This window comes from Neoarius graeffei, chromosome 12 (assembly GCF_027579695.1).
Source record: "Neoarius graeffei isolate fNeoGra1 chromosome 12, fNeoGra1.pri, whole genome shotgun sequence".
NCBI classification, from domain to species: domain Eukaryota; kingdom Metazoa; phylum Chordata; class Actinopteri; order Siluriformes; family Ariidae; genus Neoarius; species Neoarius graeffei.
Window position 1 is genome coordinate 73,720,035 of NC_083580.1, and position 16,672 is coordinate 73,736,706.

The following is a 16,672-nucleotide window of genomic DNA, read 5'->3' on the forward strand; positions in this document are numbered from 1 at the left end:
CTGTAATATTTACTAACAATCTACTTACAATCCTGCATCTGTCAATCAAGTACAGTGGATATAAAAAAGTGTGCACACCCCGTTAAAATGATAGGCCTTTCTGATATTTTAAAAAAAAAAATGAGACCATGGAAGGACTGTGGAAGATCATGTCCAAATTCGGCTGCCCAGACCACCTCGTCTCCATGATCTGCCAGTTTCACGACAGAATGCATGCATGCGTCCAAGACAATAGAGCCCATAGTGAGCCTTTTGCTGTGACCAATGGTGTGAAGCAAGGGTGCGTCCTCGCACCTACGCTATTTAGCATGATGTTTTCAGCCATGCTTTCTGACGCCTTCCACGAAAGAGACACCAGAATCAGCATCCGCTACTGAATGGACGGGGGCATCTTCAATCTTCGCAGACTTGAGGCCAAAACAAAAGTCCACACCACCACCATCCATAAATTCCTCTTTGCAGACGACTGCACCCTCAACGCCTTGACTGAGTTGGAGATGCAAGAGAGCATGGACCACTTTGCGGCCGCAGGGACAGACTTTGGACTGACCATCAATACCAAAAAGACAGAGGTGCTGCACCAACCTGGACCAGGTCAGTCGTACATCGAGCCTCAGATTACTGTTGGAGGTGCTCACTACATGCGACAAGTTTGTTTACCTTGGGAGTACCCTCTCGCGCAGTGTGCGCATCGACCAAGAAGTCGATTATCAGATTTCCAAGGCTAGCACTGCATTTGGCAGACTGCACTTGTCTGTGTGGGACCGCTGGGGAATCTTGCTCAAAACCAAGATAAAGGTCTACCATGCGCTGCCTAAGAAGAATTATGCATGTCAAGTGGCAAGACCTAGTCCCTGACACTGTGATCCTGACCAGAGCTGGCCTTCTAAGCATCTTTGCCATCCTGAAGCGCTCTCAACTCCAGTGGTCTGGACACGTTCGCCGCATGTATGATGACCGACTTCCCAAACGCCTGTTCTATGAAGAGCTCTGAGCTGGGAGACGCTCGCAGGGCAGACAAAGAGATACAAGGATGCTCTCAAAGTCAACCTGAAGTGCTGCAACATCTGCCCAGGGACTTGGGAAAGAAAGGCTGACAACAGAAGCCACTGGAGAGCTGCCATCACCCAAGGGGTTGATGCTTACGAAGAACAGCAGGTCCAAGATGCCCAAGCCAAGCGCCAACAGAGGAAGAGCCAAGTACGCAGCACCACATTGTCATCACCAAATCACCCCACACTCATGTCCACATTGCCATCGCACATTCCGTGTGAGGATCGGCCTCATCAGCCAGCCACCTTCGCACCCACCATCGATGAAGTAGCATGGTCCTCTTCACCTGCGAAGGACGAACATCATCATCAGCCAACGGGGTATGTACACTTTTGATATCCACGGTATATGCTGATTTTCAATCTCTGTGGCTGCCACAGGCTCTGAAAATGGGAGGAAAAAAAAATGTGGCCCACCAACTTCCAACCAATCAGACAAGGAGATGTCTATATAATTGATATATCAATATAAAAAAATCTATCCAGTATTCAGTCATCCTGGTTTGTGGTTTGGGGACGTGCCTGAACAAAGAGCTGTCTTTGTTCAACCTTGGCACAAGTTGAATACAGAAAGACTGCACCCATATAATTATATACGAATGCCGACAGAATGATCACAGTGTACTCGTCAGATCATCAATGCACGTGTGTGTGTGTGTGTGTGTGTGTGTGTGTGTGTGTGTGTGTGTGTGTGTGTGTGTGTGTGTGTGTGACAGTGCGTCTGGACCTGGGAAAGAAGATCAGCGTTCCTCAGGATGTAATGATGGAGGAGTTGAACCTGCTCTCAAACAGGGGGTCCAGAATGTTCCAAGAGAGACAAAAGAGAGTGGAGAAGTTCACACGAGAAGGTGTCGGAAAGCGAGCAGACAATGTAAGCCAATGTCAGAGTGCTGTACTATTGTACAGTACCATTATTACATACATTTATATAACACAAACAAAGAAATAAAACCCCATGCATTTAGTTTAATTATATGGTTCGTCACTACCTTCGTTGCACACAGATTTGAATCTGAATAACAAATGCAGACCATAGAGGTCAGATTTCGTTAGTCACTTCATTACATCACAGGCATTTAGCAGACGCTCTTGTCCAGAGTACACACACAGCGCCTGGGGAGAAGTTGGGGATTCGGTGCTTTGCTCAAGGACACTTCAGCCATGGATTTTCCTGCCGATCCAAGGAATCGAACCGGTGACCCTTAGGGCCCAAGACTGCTTCTCTAACCTTTAGGTCATGGCTGCCCCAATCATACTTTATGATCGTAGACAGCTGAATGAATTGAAGGATATCAAATACATGACTATGATCTCTATCTTCTTTAGGAAAGTGAGACACTATGTCCTCAAGCTACCGAAACGCTGACAGATAGAGCTCACTGCAGCACAAATGTCAGCCCACCAGAGAGAAACAACCTGCTGGCTACACTCCATCACACCGTAGCCAAAAAGGGAAGTCCAAGCATTTTGGCACCAGGTGACTGCCCCAAATTTCAGTCTGTGCATGAAAACAAAAACTAATAATGAGGCTCACTCAATCTTACTGCCTCAGGATATTCTGGACCGCTTAAAGAGATTCCTCCTGAGAAGTTCAATATCACTGTAATCCCCAAGTCCTACTGCTCACCATGGGAAGAACAGAGCGACAGTGAAAGCTTGCTGGCTGCTATAAACTCCCGCCTGCCCGAACCTCCTCACAAACTCGTCCCTGCTAACTACAGATGCTTCAACAGGTTAGCATTCAACGATGTTAAAAATTAATTGACCTGTTCTAGAACAAAAAAAATAAATACTGGTCGTTATATGAAATCATATTCCATACCTTGTATGCATTAATGCTGTTGCTCAGAGAAGTTCATCTAAGAAAGAATAGATAGCATTAAACCTACCCATGGTCTAAAATGAAACGAAACTCAAACATTGAAACACATTGAGTCAGGGGAGAAAATGTACTCGAAAACATTTTGTTCCTGAGTCTCCCTGGGAATCCTGGAACAGCGAGTCATATTAATTCACAGTCAGAGCTGCTTGTCTGAAAATAGCACAACCCTAAATTCCTGGTATGACTTAACCCCGGAGCTGCAAACATCATAACAGGGAAACCTTTTCCTTCATCAAGCTGTATATCTTAGCTCATGGACTAGTTTTAGCTAACTAGTATTGGCTTTCTGCTGTGCACAAGCCTTATAAATGGTGCGATATCCCAATCAAGCACAAGGTGTTGGCGAACTAGCCGCCTAACCTTAGCGCCTCTCGCTAAAAAACAAGTATTTGTTAAAGCAGAGAGGTTTTGTTTTTTCACTTAGTACTCTTAGGCCCTGTCCACACGGCAACGGATTCAGGTGAATCCGATACAATTGTTTATCGTTTCGGCCTGGCGTCCACACGGCACCGGCGTTTTGGGTGCCCCAAAACGCAATCTTTTGAGAACGGGTTCCAGAGTGGAAAGATCTGGCAACGTTGCCGTTGCGAAGTCGTCTGGATGAGTAGAACGGATTTGTTTACGATGACGTCACAACCACATGACTGTCAGTGCTTCACGCCGGGTAGAAGTGTAACAAACTCGATGCGAGTTGTCAACAAATCCTATAACTTGGTTCATGAAACGCGCTTATAAAATATTTTCACTGTGAATATTTATTGTGTAATGGTGCAAAGTGAGAGACAGAGAATAGCCCTTAGGGCAGAGTCAATCCTGCCAGCAAAAATAGGGAAAAAAAGGAGCGATCTCACCTCTTCAGATGTTGGTTTAAGTCCTACAATACATTCCTCAAAAAGGGCGTAGAAGAACAAATTAATCCATCAACGTGTAGCATTCAATTTATTCCGGACCATTAAAGACGCCGCCTTCTGCGTAGAATCATACGTCATCCTCGCCGCCATATTGGATGGGTCAAAGCAGAGAATAAAGATGCCTCATTCATGTGCTGCGTTTAACTGTACCAACAGGTTTACCATCCAAACGAGATCACATGGGATTACCTTTCACAGGTGAGACTGGAAAAATACTTTTCATTGTATTTGGTCATTATAATGTAATTTTACAAACAGATTTTTCTGACTTTGTGGCTAATATGAAGTCTCGCGCATAATAGTTTATGCGCATGCGTCCTTACTTCTTCTATTGTTCTGGTGTCTCCGAAGGGACCGTCTTACAGCGCCCCTAGAGGTGTGGCATGTGTATTGCATCGTTTTCAGCAAGCGTTGCGTTGCCATATGAACCTGATATTTTACTAATCGTTGCCCATGTGGACGCGATATTTTTTTAAATAACATCTCGTTGCCGTTGTCGTGTGGATGTAGCCTCAGTCTCAAAATACTTTTATAATCCTTGGGACGCCTTAATAGGCGTCGTCACGGCCTTCTAAGTGATCTGCCATTTTGTCAGGGTTACCCAGACATCTAGTCAGATAAGTTTTTTATTCAAACTGAGTGAAGAAAAATTCTACAATGGACTACACTACCGTTCAAAAGTTTGGGGTCACCCAGACAATTTTGTGTTTTCCATGAAAAGTCACACTTTTATTTACCACCATAAGTTGTAAAATGAATAGAAAATATAGTCGAGACATTTTTCTGGCCATTTTGAGCATTTAATCGACCCCACAAATGTGATGCTCCAGAAACTCAATCTGCTCAAAGGAAGGTCAGTTTTATAGCTTCTCTAAAGAGCTCAACTGTTTTCAGCTGTGCTAACATGACTGTACAAGGGTTTTCTAATCATCCATTAGCCTTCTGAGGCAATGAGCAAACACATTGTACCATTAGAACACTGGAGTGAGAGTTGCTGGAAATGGGCCTCTATACACCTATGGAGATATTGCACCAAAAACCAGACATTTGCAGCTAGAATAGTCATTTACCACATTAGCAATGTATAGAGTGCTTTTCTTTCAAAAATAAGGACATTTCAAAGTGACCCCAAACTTTTGAACGGTAGTGTATATAAACACAGGAAGCACAATTTCAGAGGTAACATATATGAGAACATGCACTATATTGGTATTGTGTACCTTTTAGTAGATATTATAGCCATACCTGATGACATACAGAGCAGAATGATTGGATGGGATATGTATAATCTCCCCGTCAACCAAAAAGTATTTTTGCTTGATAGAATTTGCAGAACTTGGTCCAGCAGTTTTAAAGAAAATTGAGGGAAACATGTGGTTGCGGGGGGTGGCACGGTGGTGTAGTGGTTAGCACTGTCGCCTCACAGCAAGAAGGTCCGGGTTCGAGCCCCGTGGCCGGCGAGGGCCTTTCTGTGTGGAGTTTGCATGTTCTCCCCGTGTCCGCGTGGGTTTCCTGTGGGTGCTCCGGTTTCCCCCCACAGTCCAAAGACATGCAGGTTAGGTTAACTGGTGACTCTAAATTGACCGTAGGTGTGAATGTGAATGGTTGTCGGTGTCTATGTGTCAGCCCTGTGATGACCTGGCGACTTGTCCAGGGTGTACCCCGCCTTTCGCCCGTAGTCAGCTGGGATAGGCTCCAGCTTGCCTGCGACCCTGTAGAACAGGATAAAGCGGCTAGAGATAATGAGATGAGATGTGGTTGCGGTCAGGATTGGAAAGTTCACAAAGTTTGTTTCCTGTAGTGTGCTGCCACCAGCAGCAAGCATGAGCCATAGCAAATATGTCTGAAAGATCTAATATATATGAAATAATAAAACAGTGCAGACGGATTTCGAAAATAATCCAAAAAGGTCACCAAGTATCTACATTTAAAGGAACAGTCCACCGTACTTCCATAATGAAATATGTTCTTTTCTGAATTGAGACGAGCTGATCCGTACCTCTCCGAGCTTTGCGCGACCTCCCAGTCAGTCAGACGCGCTGTTACTCCTGTTTACAATGTAGCTAGGCTCAGTATGGCCAACGGTATTTTTTGGGGCTGTAGTTAGATGCGACCAAACTCTTCCACGTTTTTCCTGTTTACATAGGTTTATATGACCAGTGACATGAAACAAAGTTCAGTTAAAAAAATTGAAACGTGGCGATTTTCTATGCTATGGAAAGTCCGCACTATAATGACAGGCGTACTAACACCTTCTGCGTGCTTCGACAGCGCATTGATACCTGCACTCAGGAGTGACGGTATCAACGCGCTGTCGAAGCACGCAGAAGGTGTTAGTACGCCTGTCATTATAGTGCGGACTTTCCATAGCATAGAAAATCGCCACGTTTCAATTTTTTTAACTGAACTTTGTTTCATGTCACTGGTCATATAAACCTATGTAAACAGGAAAAACGCGGAAGAGTTTGGTCGCATCTAACTACAGCCCCAAAAAATACCGTTGGCCATGCTGAGCCTAGCTACATTGCTAACAGGAGTGACAGCGCGTTTGACTGAGAGGTCGCGCAAAGCTCGGAGAGGTACGGATCAGCTCGTCTCAGTTCAGAAAAGAACATATTTCATTATGGAAGTACGGTGGACTGTTCCTTTAAATGAAGAATTTATAATTATAAATAGGTTAAAAAAGTCATTATACTACAGTGCAGTTGGCTGCTCAAGTCTGATTGGTCAGAAGGTGTTCGTTCATTTTTAAGAACACTAACCCTGACAATAGTTACCGGTACTAGAATTCAAGTCACAGGTTTCTATTAATGTTCTAACTCAAATGTTATTTCTAGAATAAGTTACACAGAAAACTTGTATTGCAGATGCTTGACAAATGGGTGTAATCATTGATCTGATGACAGATGTCCATTGTAGAGTCTTTCTTCACTCAGTTTGAATAAAAACTTATCAGCTAGGCTGGCTATCTGACTAGATGTCTGGGTAACCCGGACAAAATGGCAGATCACTCAGAAGGCCGTGACGACGCCTATTAAGGCGTCCCAAGCGTTACAAAAGTATTTTGAGACTAAGAGTACTAAGTGGGGCGGCACGGTGGTGTAGTGGTTAGCGCTGTCGCCTCACAGCAAGAAGGTCTTGGGTTCGAGCCCCGGGGCCGGCAAGGGCCCTTCTGTGTGGAGTTTGCATGTTCTCCCCGTGTCCGCGTGGGTTTCCTCCGGGTGCTCCGGTTTCCCCCACAGTCCAAAGACATGCAGGTTAGGTTAACTGGTGACTCTAAATTGAGCGTAGGTGTGAATGTGAGTGTGAATGGTTGTCTGTGTCTATGTGTCAGCCCTGTGATGACCTGGCGACTTGTCCAGGGTGTACCCCGCCTTTCGCCCGTAGTCAGCTGGGATAGGCTCCAGCTTGCCTGCGACCCTGTAGAAGGATAAAGCAGCTAGAGATAATGAGATGAGAACTAAGTGAAAAAACAAAACCTCTCTGCTTTAACAAATTCTTGTCTTATAGCGAGAAGCGCCAAGGTTAGCCGGCTAGTTCGCCAACACCTTGTGCTTGATTATGATCTTGCACCATTTATAAGGCTCACTGACAACCAATTGGCTTGTGGACAGCAGAAAGCCAATACTAGTAAGCTACTAGTTAGTCTCCGGTGTCAGACGTAAAACTAAATTTTCTGACATGGGAATGTCACACCGTTGAGCTTTTAATGGGTTTCCCATTTAACTAAAACATCCATCCATAGCCGCTAATCCTGTTCTACAGGGTCGCAGGCAAGCTGGAGCCCATCCCAGCTGACTATGGGTGAAAGGCGGGGTACACCCTGGACAAGTCGCCAGGTTATCACAGGGCTGACACAAAGACACAACCATTCACACTCACATTCACACCTACGGTCAATTTAGAGTCACCAGTTATCCTAACCTACATGTCTTTGGACTGTGGGGAAAACCGGAGCACCTGGAGGAAACCCACACAGACACTGGGAGAACATGCAAACTCCGCACAGAAAGGCCCTCGCCAGCCGCTGGGCTCGAACCCAGGACCTTCTTGCTGCGAGGCGGCAGTGCAAGCCACTACACCACCGTGCCGCCCCTTAACTAAAAACATTACAAACTAATTTTTGCTTTGTAAATTCAACATGAGGGGCGACCGAAGCTGCTACAACATAAGTATAAGGTGGTGTTCTTTAATTTAAAAAAGTAATTTTTGGAATTACTGTAGGATAAGAGGAAAGAAACAGTTCAGGGACTAATGTTATTGGATAATAATTAGCTTCATCATTCGTAAGATCACAGTGCCTTTGTCAGTTATTTTCCTACAAATCACACTATATTCTTTACACATTAAGAGTAGAAGTATATGAACAGGAATTGGAAGTTATTACAAAACACTTCTACAGTGGATATATTAAAAAAAAAAAAACCCTGGTACAATGTTTCTCTGATGTAAAAAAAATAAAAAAAGACGACCACAATAAATCATTTCAAAACTTTTCCCACCTTTAATGTGACCTATAACCTGTACAATTCAATTAAAAAGCAAACAAATCTGTTAGGGGAAAATGTAAAAAAATAAAAACATACAGTAAGCTGGTTGCATAAGTGTGCACACCCTCCAACTAATACTTTGTTGAAGCACGTTTTGATTTAATTACAGCATTCAGTCTTTTTGGGTTCACACCTGCCATCAATTAAAATGACTCTGATTAACCCCAAATAAAGTTCAGACATTTACTCCGTTGCATCCTCCAGCAAAAGCCAGGGTTCACAGAGAGCTTACAAAGCATCAGAGGGATCTCATTGTTGAAAGGTATCAGTCAGGAGAAGGGTACAAAAACACTTCCACGCCATTAGATAAACCATGGAGCACAGTGAAGAAAATATGGGACAACAGTGACATTACCGAGAACTGGACGTCTCTCCAAAATTGATGAAAAGACGAGACGAAAACTGGTCAGGGAGGCTACAGAGAGGCCGACAGCAACACTGAAGGAGCTGCAGGAATTTCTGGCAAGTACTGGTTGTGTACTACATGTGGCAACAATCTCCCGTATTCTCCATATGTCTGGACTATTAGGTAGCGTCACAGAAAAACATCCAGGCTCGGCGGAATTTTGCAAAAAAAAAAAAAAGTGCATCAACTCTTCCAAAAGCATGTGGGGAAAATGTGTTATGGTCTGATGAAACCAAGGTTGAACTTTTGGGCCACAATTCCAAAAGGTATGTTTGGCGCAAAAACAACACTGCGCATCACCAAAAGAACACCATACCCACGGTGAAGCATGGTGGCGGCAGCATCATGTCTTGGGGTTGTTTTTCTTCAGCTGGAACAGGGACTTTAGTCAAGGTGGAGGGAATTATGAACAGTTCTAAATACCAGTCAATTTTGGCCCAAAACCTTCAGGTATCTGCTAGAAAGCTGAAGATGAATTTCATCTTTCAGCACGACAACGACCCCAAAAAAGTCTTGGAACGGCCCAGCCAGAGCCCAGACCTAAATCCAATTGAAAATCTGTGGGGTGACCTGAAGAGAGCTGTGCACAAGAGACGCCCTCGCAATCTGACAGATTTGGAGCGCTTTTGCAAGGAAGAGCGGGCAAATATTGCCAAGTCTAGATGTGACAGCCTGATAGACTCCGACCCAAAAAGACTGAACGCTGTAATTAAATCTAAAGGTGCTTCAGCAGAGTATTAGTTTAAGGGTGTGCACACTTATGCAACCAGCTTATTGTACTCGACTCCATCTTTACCAATTTGACAACTGAAAACTGCAGCCACCTTGCTCACCTGAGCTTGTGGTGTGTGGGTGGTGCAGATGCAGCTCGCATAAAAATTCTAACAGACTTGCATTGTACCGAGCCGAATTGCTCCTGACCCTCAAAGACCACCTGAGGTTCTGGTGGCAAATTACTTACTCCACATTTCCGTATGTAAGAAAAAGACTTCCCAGACCAGACCTATAAACAAACCCTGATGAGAACTCTGCTTTCACAGAGCTCCAATGCCATTTGGAGGGACAACAGGTGGCACCCGGACCCTGCGTCTGCCTGGCTTTGAACTCATGGAGGCCCACACGGAGCCCAATCTCACCTGGGAGAGAATGTGTGCTCGGCCCAACTTTAACCGCGTCCCGAGAGGCTGGAGAGCTTAAAGCACTGCTGAGACCTTGGAACTGTAAAGCAGTCTGCATTTCCAATATCCTGGGGCACTCGCTCATTGTGTGCGCACACACACTACACTTCATCAACATGTATAAAATGTCATCATATAAACTGCAAACTGAGCCAACAGACACGAGTGTTTTCTAATTAAGGTTTACAACTTTACACAAGTCATGAGGACATTAAAACAGAACAAGACAAAATGAGAATTCGTATTTGTTAAGTCTTTTGTTGTCTCTTGCTTGACAAATCGATTCTCGATACTGATCACTTGATTTGGTTGGTCACAGGAACTACATGAGCAGTCAGCAGCGACCTCATGTGGTATTTATTGGTCAATGCAAGTCATTTTTGCTTGTTACACAGTACTGTAAAAAGAAAAATGCCACATTTCTTCAAATTGGAGGGAAAAAAAAAACCCAACACTCTCCTCTCTGCATTGAGACATCAAATTCCAAATATAAAAGCATTACAAATGAGGGACGTCCTATCATTTTCATCTGGCTATAATTAGTTTCGATATTTATTTCTATAAGAGCAGGAACACTACAAGTTCACCAAGTTCATAAAAGTTTACTGATGTAAAAAAGACTCCACAAATTTGGGGTGGGGCATTGGCAAAAAGGCAGAGTCTTCTTCAGTCCTATAAACATCAGTATAGCGAGGTAGCGTCCTTGGAGTCTAGGAGCCTCCGCGACTGGCATGGGCACCCATACGCAAAGGATCCTGGGAAGGATAATGCACCTGACCTGGAGGTCTCATAGCCATTGGAGGTGGCATAGGAGGGGCCATAGGATCCATGGAGGGGTACATCGGGGGCCCAAAACCTGCAGAGCAAAGCAGAAAGAATGTGAGAGTTTAGTTTTTATCCATCATTAAAGTGCCATTCCACCATTGGATGTATTTTTTTGGCATAAAATACAATATATTTTATGACAACATGACTAGACAGAGAAATCTTTTAGCTTCAAAATGATATATCAAACATAATTTTTTGACAACGACAAGTATATTAAATTTTGCGACCAAAGTCACCTACCCTTTTAATTTCCGAGCGGTAGTGAAACGTGATGTCATCAGCAGGTTCCCCTTCTTGTAGGGCTGTAACGATATGCGTATCGAAATCGCGATACGCAGAGCCACGATCCGTGTCGCGATACAAGGCGGCAGAATCACGGTACACCCTTTCAAACTTCTCCTCAGCCCAAAAACAGAGGTGCTTCCAAACTTGAATTTATGAATACTTTACGTTTTATTTAAATTACATTTTAAACTTACTTAAATTACTTTTATTTTTTATATCTATTAGTAAGTCGTTTTTTTCACTGACCTGCGACAATCTTCTGCGAGTCACGCAATGTCCACACTCGCCATTGGCAGAGCATTCATTTCTTTTAAGCGGTCGCCATTCTGGTTGTGACGCGGGGAGCGAATCTGTAAACAAGCAGCTCATTGGCTGGCTAGGTGTGCCACAAGCCAATCACAATCTCTTGACCGGAAAGGCATGCAGTGTTGCCAGATTGGGCAGGTTTAGGTGCTTTTTGGCTGGTTTTGAACATATTTTGGGGTGGAAAACGTTAGCAATATCTGGCAACACTGAAGGCATGTCTGCTTGGGCGGAAGCCTTCTGCGGCAGTTACATTTTGACACGCGAGCAATGTTTCACCATAAAAATTCCGTAATTTCCATCTGTTTTCCACGATCGCAGAAAATCATTGGCCCTATGAGAGTGAGACAGTGAGAGAGCCACCCCCCCCCCAAAAAAAATCTTAACGGATTTACACGATTTGGAAAAATGACACTTTCAGAACCGAAAAAAACAGAGCTTCCGGCTCAACAGTATTATTTTGAGAAATAAAACACAGTCTTTGGATATACATTTGTTCATTTTTGCATACATATTATTCATTCTCTGCAGTGGTCTGAATTATTTGTTATTAAATAGTTAATGTAAGCAAGTAAATAAGTCAAATTTACTACTTTAAAAATACATTTTTAAAAAATCGTGGGTGTATCGAATCGTGGGTCAAAAATCGCGATACGAATCGAATCGTGAGTTGGGTGTATCGTTACAGCCCTACCTTCTTGTGTACCACGTCACGTGTGACGTGGCACAGATTATCAGCAATGGCGGATAGAACGCGATTGTCAGCTTCAGAAAAGAAGCGAAGGAAAATAGCAAGTGATGCCCAAAGGAGACGGTCGATGGTGAATATCGGCACAGCAATCGACAAGTGGAAATTGCGTTCTATCCACCATTGCTGATAATCTGTGCCACGTCACACGTGACGTGGTACACAAGAAGGGGAACCTGCCGATGACATCACGTTTCACTACCGCGCGGAAATTAAAAGGGTAGGTGACTTTGGTCGCAAAATTAATATACTTGTCGTTGTCAAAAAATTATGTTTGATATATCATTTTGAAGCTAAAAGATTTCTCTGTCTAGTCATGTCATAAAATATATTGTATTTTATGCCAAAGAATACATCCAATGGTGGAATGGCACTTTAAGGAAAAACAAAAAACCCTCCACATCCCATCATTTGTGAAAATTGCAAAGAAAAAAAAAAAAGACAATATACCTGGAGGTGGAGGCATGGCTACTCCAGGAGGAGGAGGGATTCCTAAATTCATGACTGCAGGGCCGGTGTTAGGTGCCAAGTTGAAATAGTTGGCCGAGATATCATCAGTAGAGACAGGTGGTGGGGGCAATGCTGTTGAAAATAAGCTTGCTATAAATATATATATATAAAATATGACAAAAAGTGGCAGCCTCAGACAAACAAGCCTAGACATGCTGCACAAGTTTGCTGTAGGATAACAAGAGCAGACTACTGTATATAAATAACACAAACACTGACAAAATGCAGAAAAACTTCACGTTGCATTACACAGAAATAAGACCGATAAGAATGTGAATTATTTCAAAGTAAACTAGAATTTACGAGCATGTTGGGGATTTTGCTTAAATACATCACTTTTTGTGATCCCTGTCTAGGCCACAGGTTCTCCAACCTTGAGGCTGTGACCCCTCAATATGGAGCATGTCGCAGGAGGTTTTCAAAAATCAACAGTTATTTATAAAAGCATCATCAGATTATTATTCAATTTCCTGAAGCCTTTTCTTTTCCCTCAATCCAAAGCTCCTTTTTTATGCCTATTTTACAGCAGATGGCAGCAAAGCCATGTCCAACATGCAGTCATGATCATAAAGTGGGATTCATGTTGGACACTGGCTGTGCACAGATGAGCCATTTAACCCTTTCATGCATAAAACATGTACAGATTTTAACACACCCTGCCCAGCCAAAAAAAAAAAAATCACCACGCTAATATTTTGTTGGACTGCCTTTAGCTTTGATTATGGTGCGCATTTGCCGTGGCATTGTTTCAACAATGTTATGCCACAACTAGTGCTGTCAAGCGATTAAAATATTTAATCGCGATTAATGTCACGACTGTCATAGTTAACTCGCGATTAATCGCAATTTAATCGCACATTTTTGTCACATGAAAAACCATTGTAATTCTCTTATCAGCATAAAGTGAATGGGCTTGCTTTGTACCATTGTTTGTTTTTTTTTTATTGCAGAGCATAACACGTCTTGTCACAGCCACTGCAAAGTCGGGCTGGAGCCGCCGATGGGAAAACGAAACCTAAGCCGAGCACCGTGGCTCTTCGTCCTGAGGCGCGGGGCTAGCGCGCCCTGCCCGCACTGGTTCTTTGGGGGGAGGGCAGAGGACTCTGGCTGTGCGGGGCGTGGCATTACAGTCTAGCTGCTATCGTTTTTCTAAGCAAAGTCTCTGTTCCAAGTTCCAGGCAGTTTCAAAAGCTTATGAAAAACCTACATGTCACAGAGCGTTAATCTCGCGATAAAAAAAAAAAAATTATCGCCGTTAAAATTAAGTTAACATTTTTGACAGCACTAGCCACAACATTTACTTCCATCTAGAGTGGTATTAATTTTTTGCCAAGATCTTGTGTTGAGGATGGGAGAGTTGAACCACTCTGTAAAATCATCTCCAGAACATCCCAAAGAATTTCAATGGGGGTCAAGACACTGGTGGCCAATTCATGCGTGAAAATGATTCCTCATGCTTCCTGAACCACTTTTTCACAATTTGAGCTCTAATTTTATACCCATGCCATCAGGGAAGGGGGAGAGATGATGATTTAAAAAAAAAAAAAAAAAATTTCCATTGATGAGATAACCTGGTCATTCAGGTCATCAGCCGACTTTATTTTATTGCCCCATAACGTACTCTGTAGGTGACAAATTTGAAGATGCATGTTTATAATATTTAGAATTTTCATGTTACATTTACTGAATACATCACACCATGGAACAAGTTCCTTCGGGTGTAAAATAGGCTTTAGACACCTAATAATATTACATGAGAGCAATACGCAAACTTGCATGGACCCAACAATCCCAAATATTTGCAACTGGACTTTAACTGGCCTGAACCCATTTACTGGATGCAGTATTCAGTGCATCAAATAATTTTGAGCTTGACAACCCCTGGTCTACGCAACAATGTCCTCTCCAAAGACCTTTCTTCAAACCCCACCCAGACAGTGAGTATAAGGAACATGAATCTGCTAAACATGTCCAACTCGAACTTAAAATGAGTAGGTATCACATTCCAGTGCATAGATGACAAATCTAAAATCATGTTAACCGTTAGAGATCATTTGCTGTATGCTCAAAAGCGATTCTCCAAAACGTACCTCCAGGGAGGCCAGGCACAGGCTCCAGTCTGATTCCACTCTCAGTCACACCTTCCTTTTCTCCATCTTTACCTCGTGCTGCTTGCGACCTATTCCATTTATATTTAAAAAAAAAAACAAAAAAAAAAAAAACCACACCACACATTATTTACACAGGCATGGCTCAACAACACCCTGCACAAAGTTACCATTCTTAAAGACTAAGCACGTAACCATTCAATTTGATTCATAATACAGAATTCATGATTCCATTTTCCCACAATATTTAAAAAAAAAAGACCCCAAAAAAGCAGCAATATTTATTTTCCTATACTTTATCAGCTTAAATATTCCTTTTGTTGAATTTTAAAAAAAAAATTTCATTTTCTTAATAACCAAAAATAAAATATTTAAAAAAAAAAAAAAAAAGCCACAATGTGGGCATATAAAAATATCCACATTTGTAGAAGTAGTTGGAGTAACATATATACGTTATTTACCAGCTGGGAGGTCCGTTTCGTGAAATACCGTGACCGAGGTCTTGAAAGTACTGAGCGAGGCCCTCTGGGCTGAGGTCAGTATTCAAGGCTGAGGTCACGGTATTTCACCATACGGACCGACCTTAAGCTGGTAAATATATTTATTTTTTTTCTTTACCAAATTCTAACAGAAAACGAGAGCGCCCAAAAGGGAAAACCGAGCCGCCATTTTGAATCCTCATTCACGGCTGTAATGCAAATTGCTTCCTCCTCGGTATACAAGTGCACTTCCATGGCGGGGGGGGGGGGGGGGACTACATTTTGCCGCCTATGTAGTCTCCTATTTATACAAATAGGAGTCATTCAGGATTCAGCCATGTTTTTGCTCGGCATTAGCAAGTTACAGGTTTTTATCTTTCTCCTGAAATGTTTTCTTTTATTTCTTCTTCCTCAGGGTAGTAAAACTCACTTTTGCTGTGAACACTGTCACTATCGCTATCCATGCTGTAAAATTAATGCTATTCTCCTGAGAAATGTGAAAATAAATATAGACAAAATTGCTACTATGTTTACTGTTGTTGTGAACGAGCGAGTTGCCAGAGGTCCATAACCGGGGTCCGTACCGTAGGATACGGACCCGCTCGCCAGCCAATCAGAGCGCAGGATCTGATGGAAACCGGACTGCGAAAAAAATAAAATGCCTATTAACTAAAATATTCCTTTGGTTAAAAATAAATTAACAAATAGGCATTTTCTTTATTTAAAAAAAAAAAATTGTACTCCCACCATTTGCTGTAACTTTCAGTTGTGTTTATAAAGAGAACTCTGATTTCTTGTTAAATCTACTTGGACAGTCAATCACACAACAGCTCCTTCCCATTTTCGATCTGGCTTTTTTTGTGTTTTCACAGCATTAGATCTGTGTTACTTCAGCCTACAGTGAAGGCGCATGCTTTCCCACCATTTTACACTGTTGCATCCTCTGCTGCCTAAACAATGAAGTTACAGCCAGGAAAAACTAAGATTACGCAGCCTGACTGATAATCATGATTCATTTTTGGTTTCGTCAATTCGACTGTGTAAATTTGTATCGCAATTTATCGCCGCGTGATACATCGTTACATGCCTATTCAAGAAAACTGAGTATTTTAAATTCTGTCTTGTATCTCAGCAAGGTCAACATGAACCAAGCACACATGCTCCTAGACACTTTCCTACTGGCTTCTACTTCACTGCTTTGTGAAACATGAACAAAGCTTCAAAAGCCTAGCTCGCTGCACTCGGTGACTTACCGGCCCCACTTGACATTGAGGCGATGGCCATGAATGATGAGCTTGTTGAAGGATTTCTCCGCAGCCATCTCAGCAGCCTGACGTGTAGCAAACTGGATGAAGGCGCACTGCTGCCTCTGCACTACAGTGATGGTACGGATCTCCCCGAACTGGTAGAAATGGTTCCTGTGGAGAGAGGG

The 16,672-nt window shown here is 42.9% G+C and overlaps 2 protein-coding genes across 2 annotated transcripts in view; one reads left to right on the plus strand and one right to left on the minus strand.

The window, feature by feature from the left end:
• Nucleotides 1-377: 377 nt before the first annotated feature.
• On the plus strand, nucleotides 378-10,106 carry LOC132894811 (myozenin-3). Its single transcript, XM_060934925.1, has 6 exons — nucleotides 378-630; nucleotides 989-1,270; nucleotides 1,769-1,923; nucleotides 2,379-2,529; nucleotides 2,605-2,785; nucleotides 9,842-10,106. The coding sequence occupies exons 1-6, from the start codon at nucleotides 378-380 to the stop codon at nucleotides 9,996-9,998; spliced, it is 1,179 nt and encodes a 392-aa protein (XP_060790908.1). The 3' UTR covers nucleotides 9,999-10,106.
• Nucleotides 8,327-16,672, minus strand: part of rbm22 (RNA binding motif protein 22) — a 33,447-nt gene continuing 25,101 nt past the window's right edge. Inside the window, exons 8-11 of the mRNA XM_060936388.1 lie at nucleotides 16,494-16,658; nucleotides 14,744-14,832; nucleotides 12,594-12,725; nucleotides 8,327-10,835 (exon numbers count right to left, since the gene is read on the minus strand). Of these exons, the coding sequence (XP_060792371.1) occupies nucleotides 10,690-10,835; nucleotides 12,594-12,725; nucleotides 14,744-14,832; nucleotides 16,494-16,658 (532 nt within the window). The 3' untranslated portion in view covers nucleotides 8,327-10,689. The remainder of the gene's footprint in view (nucleotides 10,836-12,593; nucleotides 12,726-14,743; nucleotides 14,833-16,493; nucleotides 16,659-16,672) is intronic.

Excerpts from the sequence above, each read along its gene's own strand:
- LOC132894811 (XM_060934925.1), top strand. The coding sequence starts at position 378 with ATGGACGGGGGCATCTTCAATCTTCGCAGACTTGAGGCCAAAACAAAA. Across the intron at positions 1,271-1,768 it reads ATTGCCATCGCACATTCCGT|TGCGTCTGGACCTGGGAAAG; the intron begins GTGAGGATCGGC and ends TGTGTGTGACAG. Across the intron at positions 2,530-2,604 it reads TCCAAGCATTTTGGCACCAG|GATATTCTGGACCGCTTAAA; the intron begins GTGACTGCCCCA and ends TTACTGCCTCAG.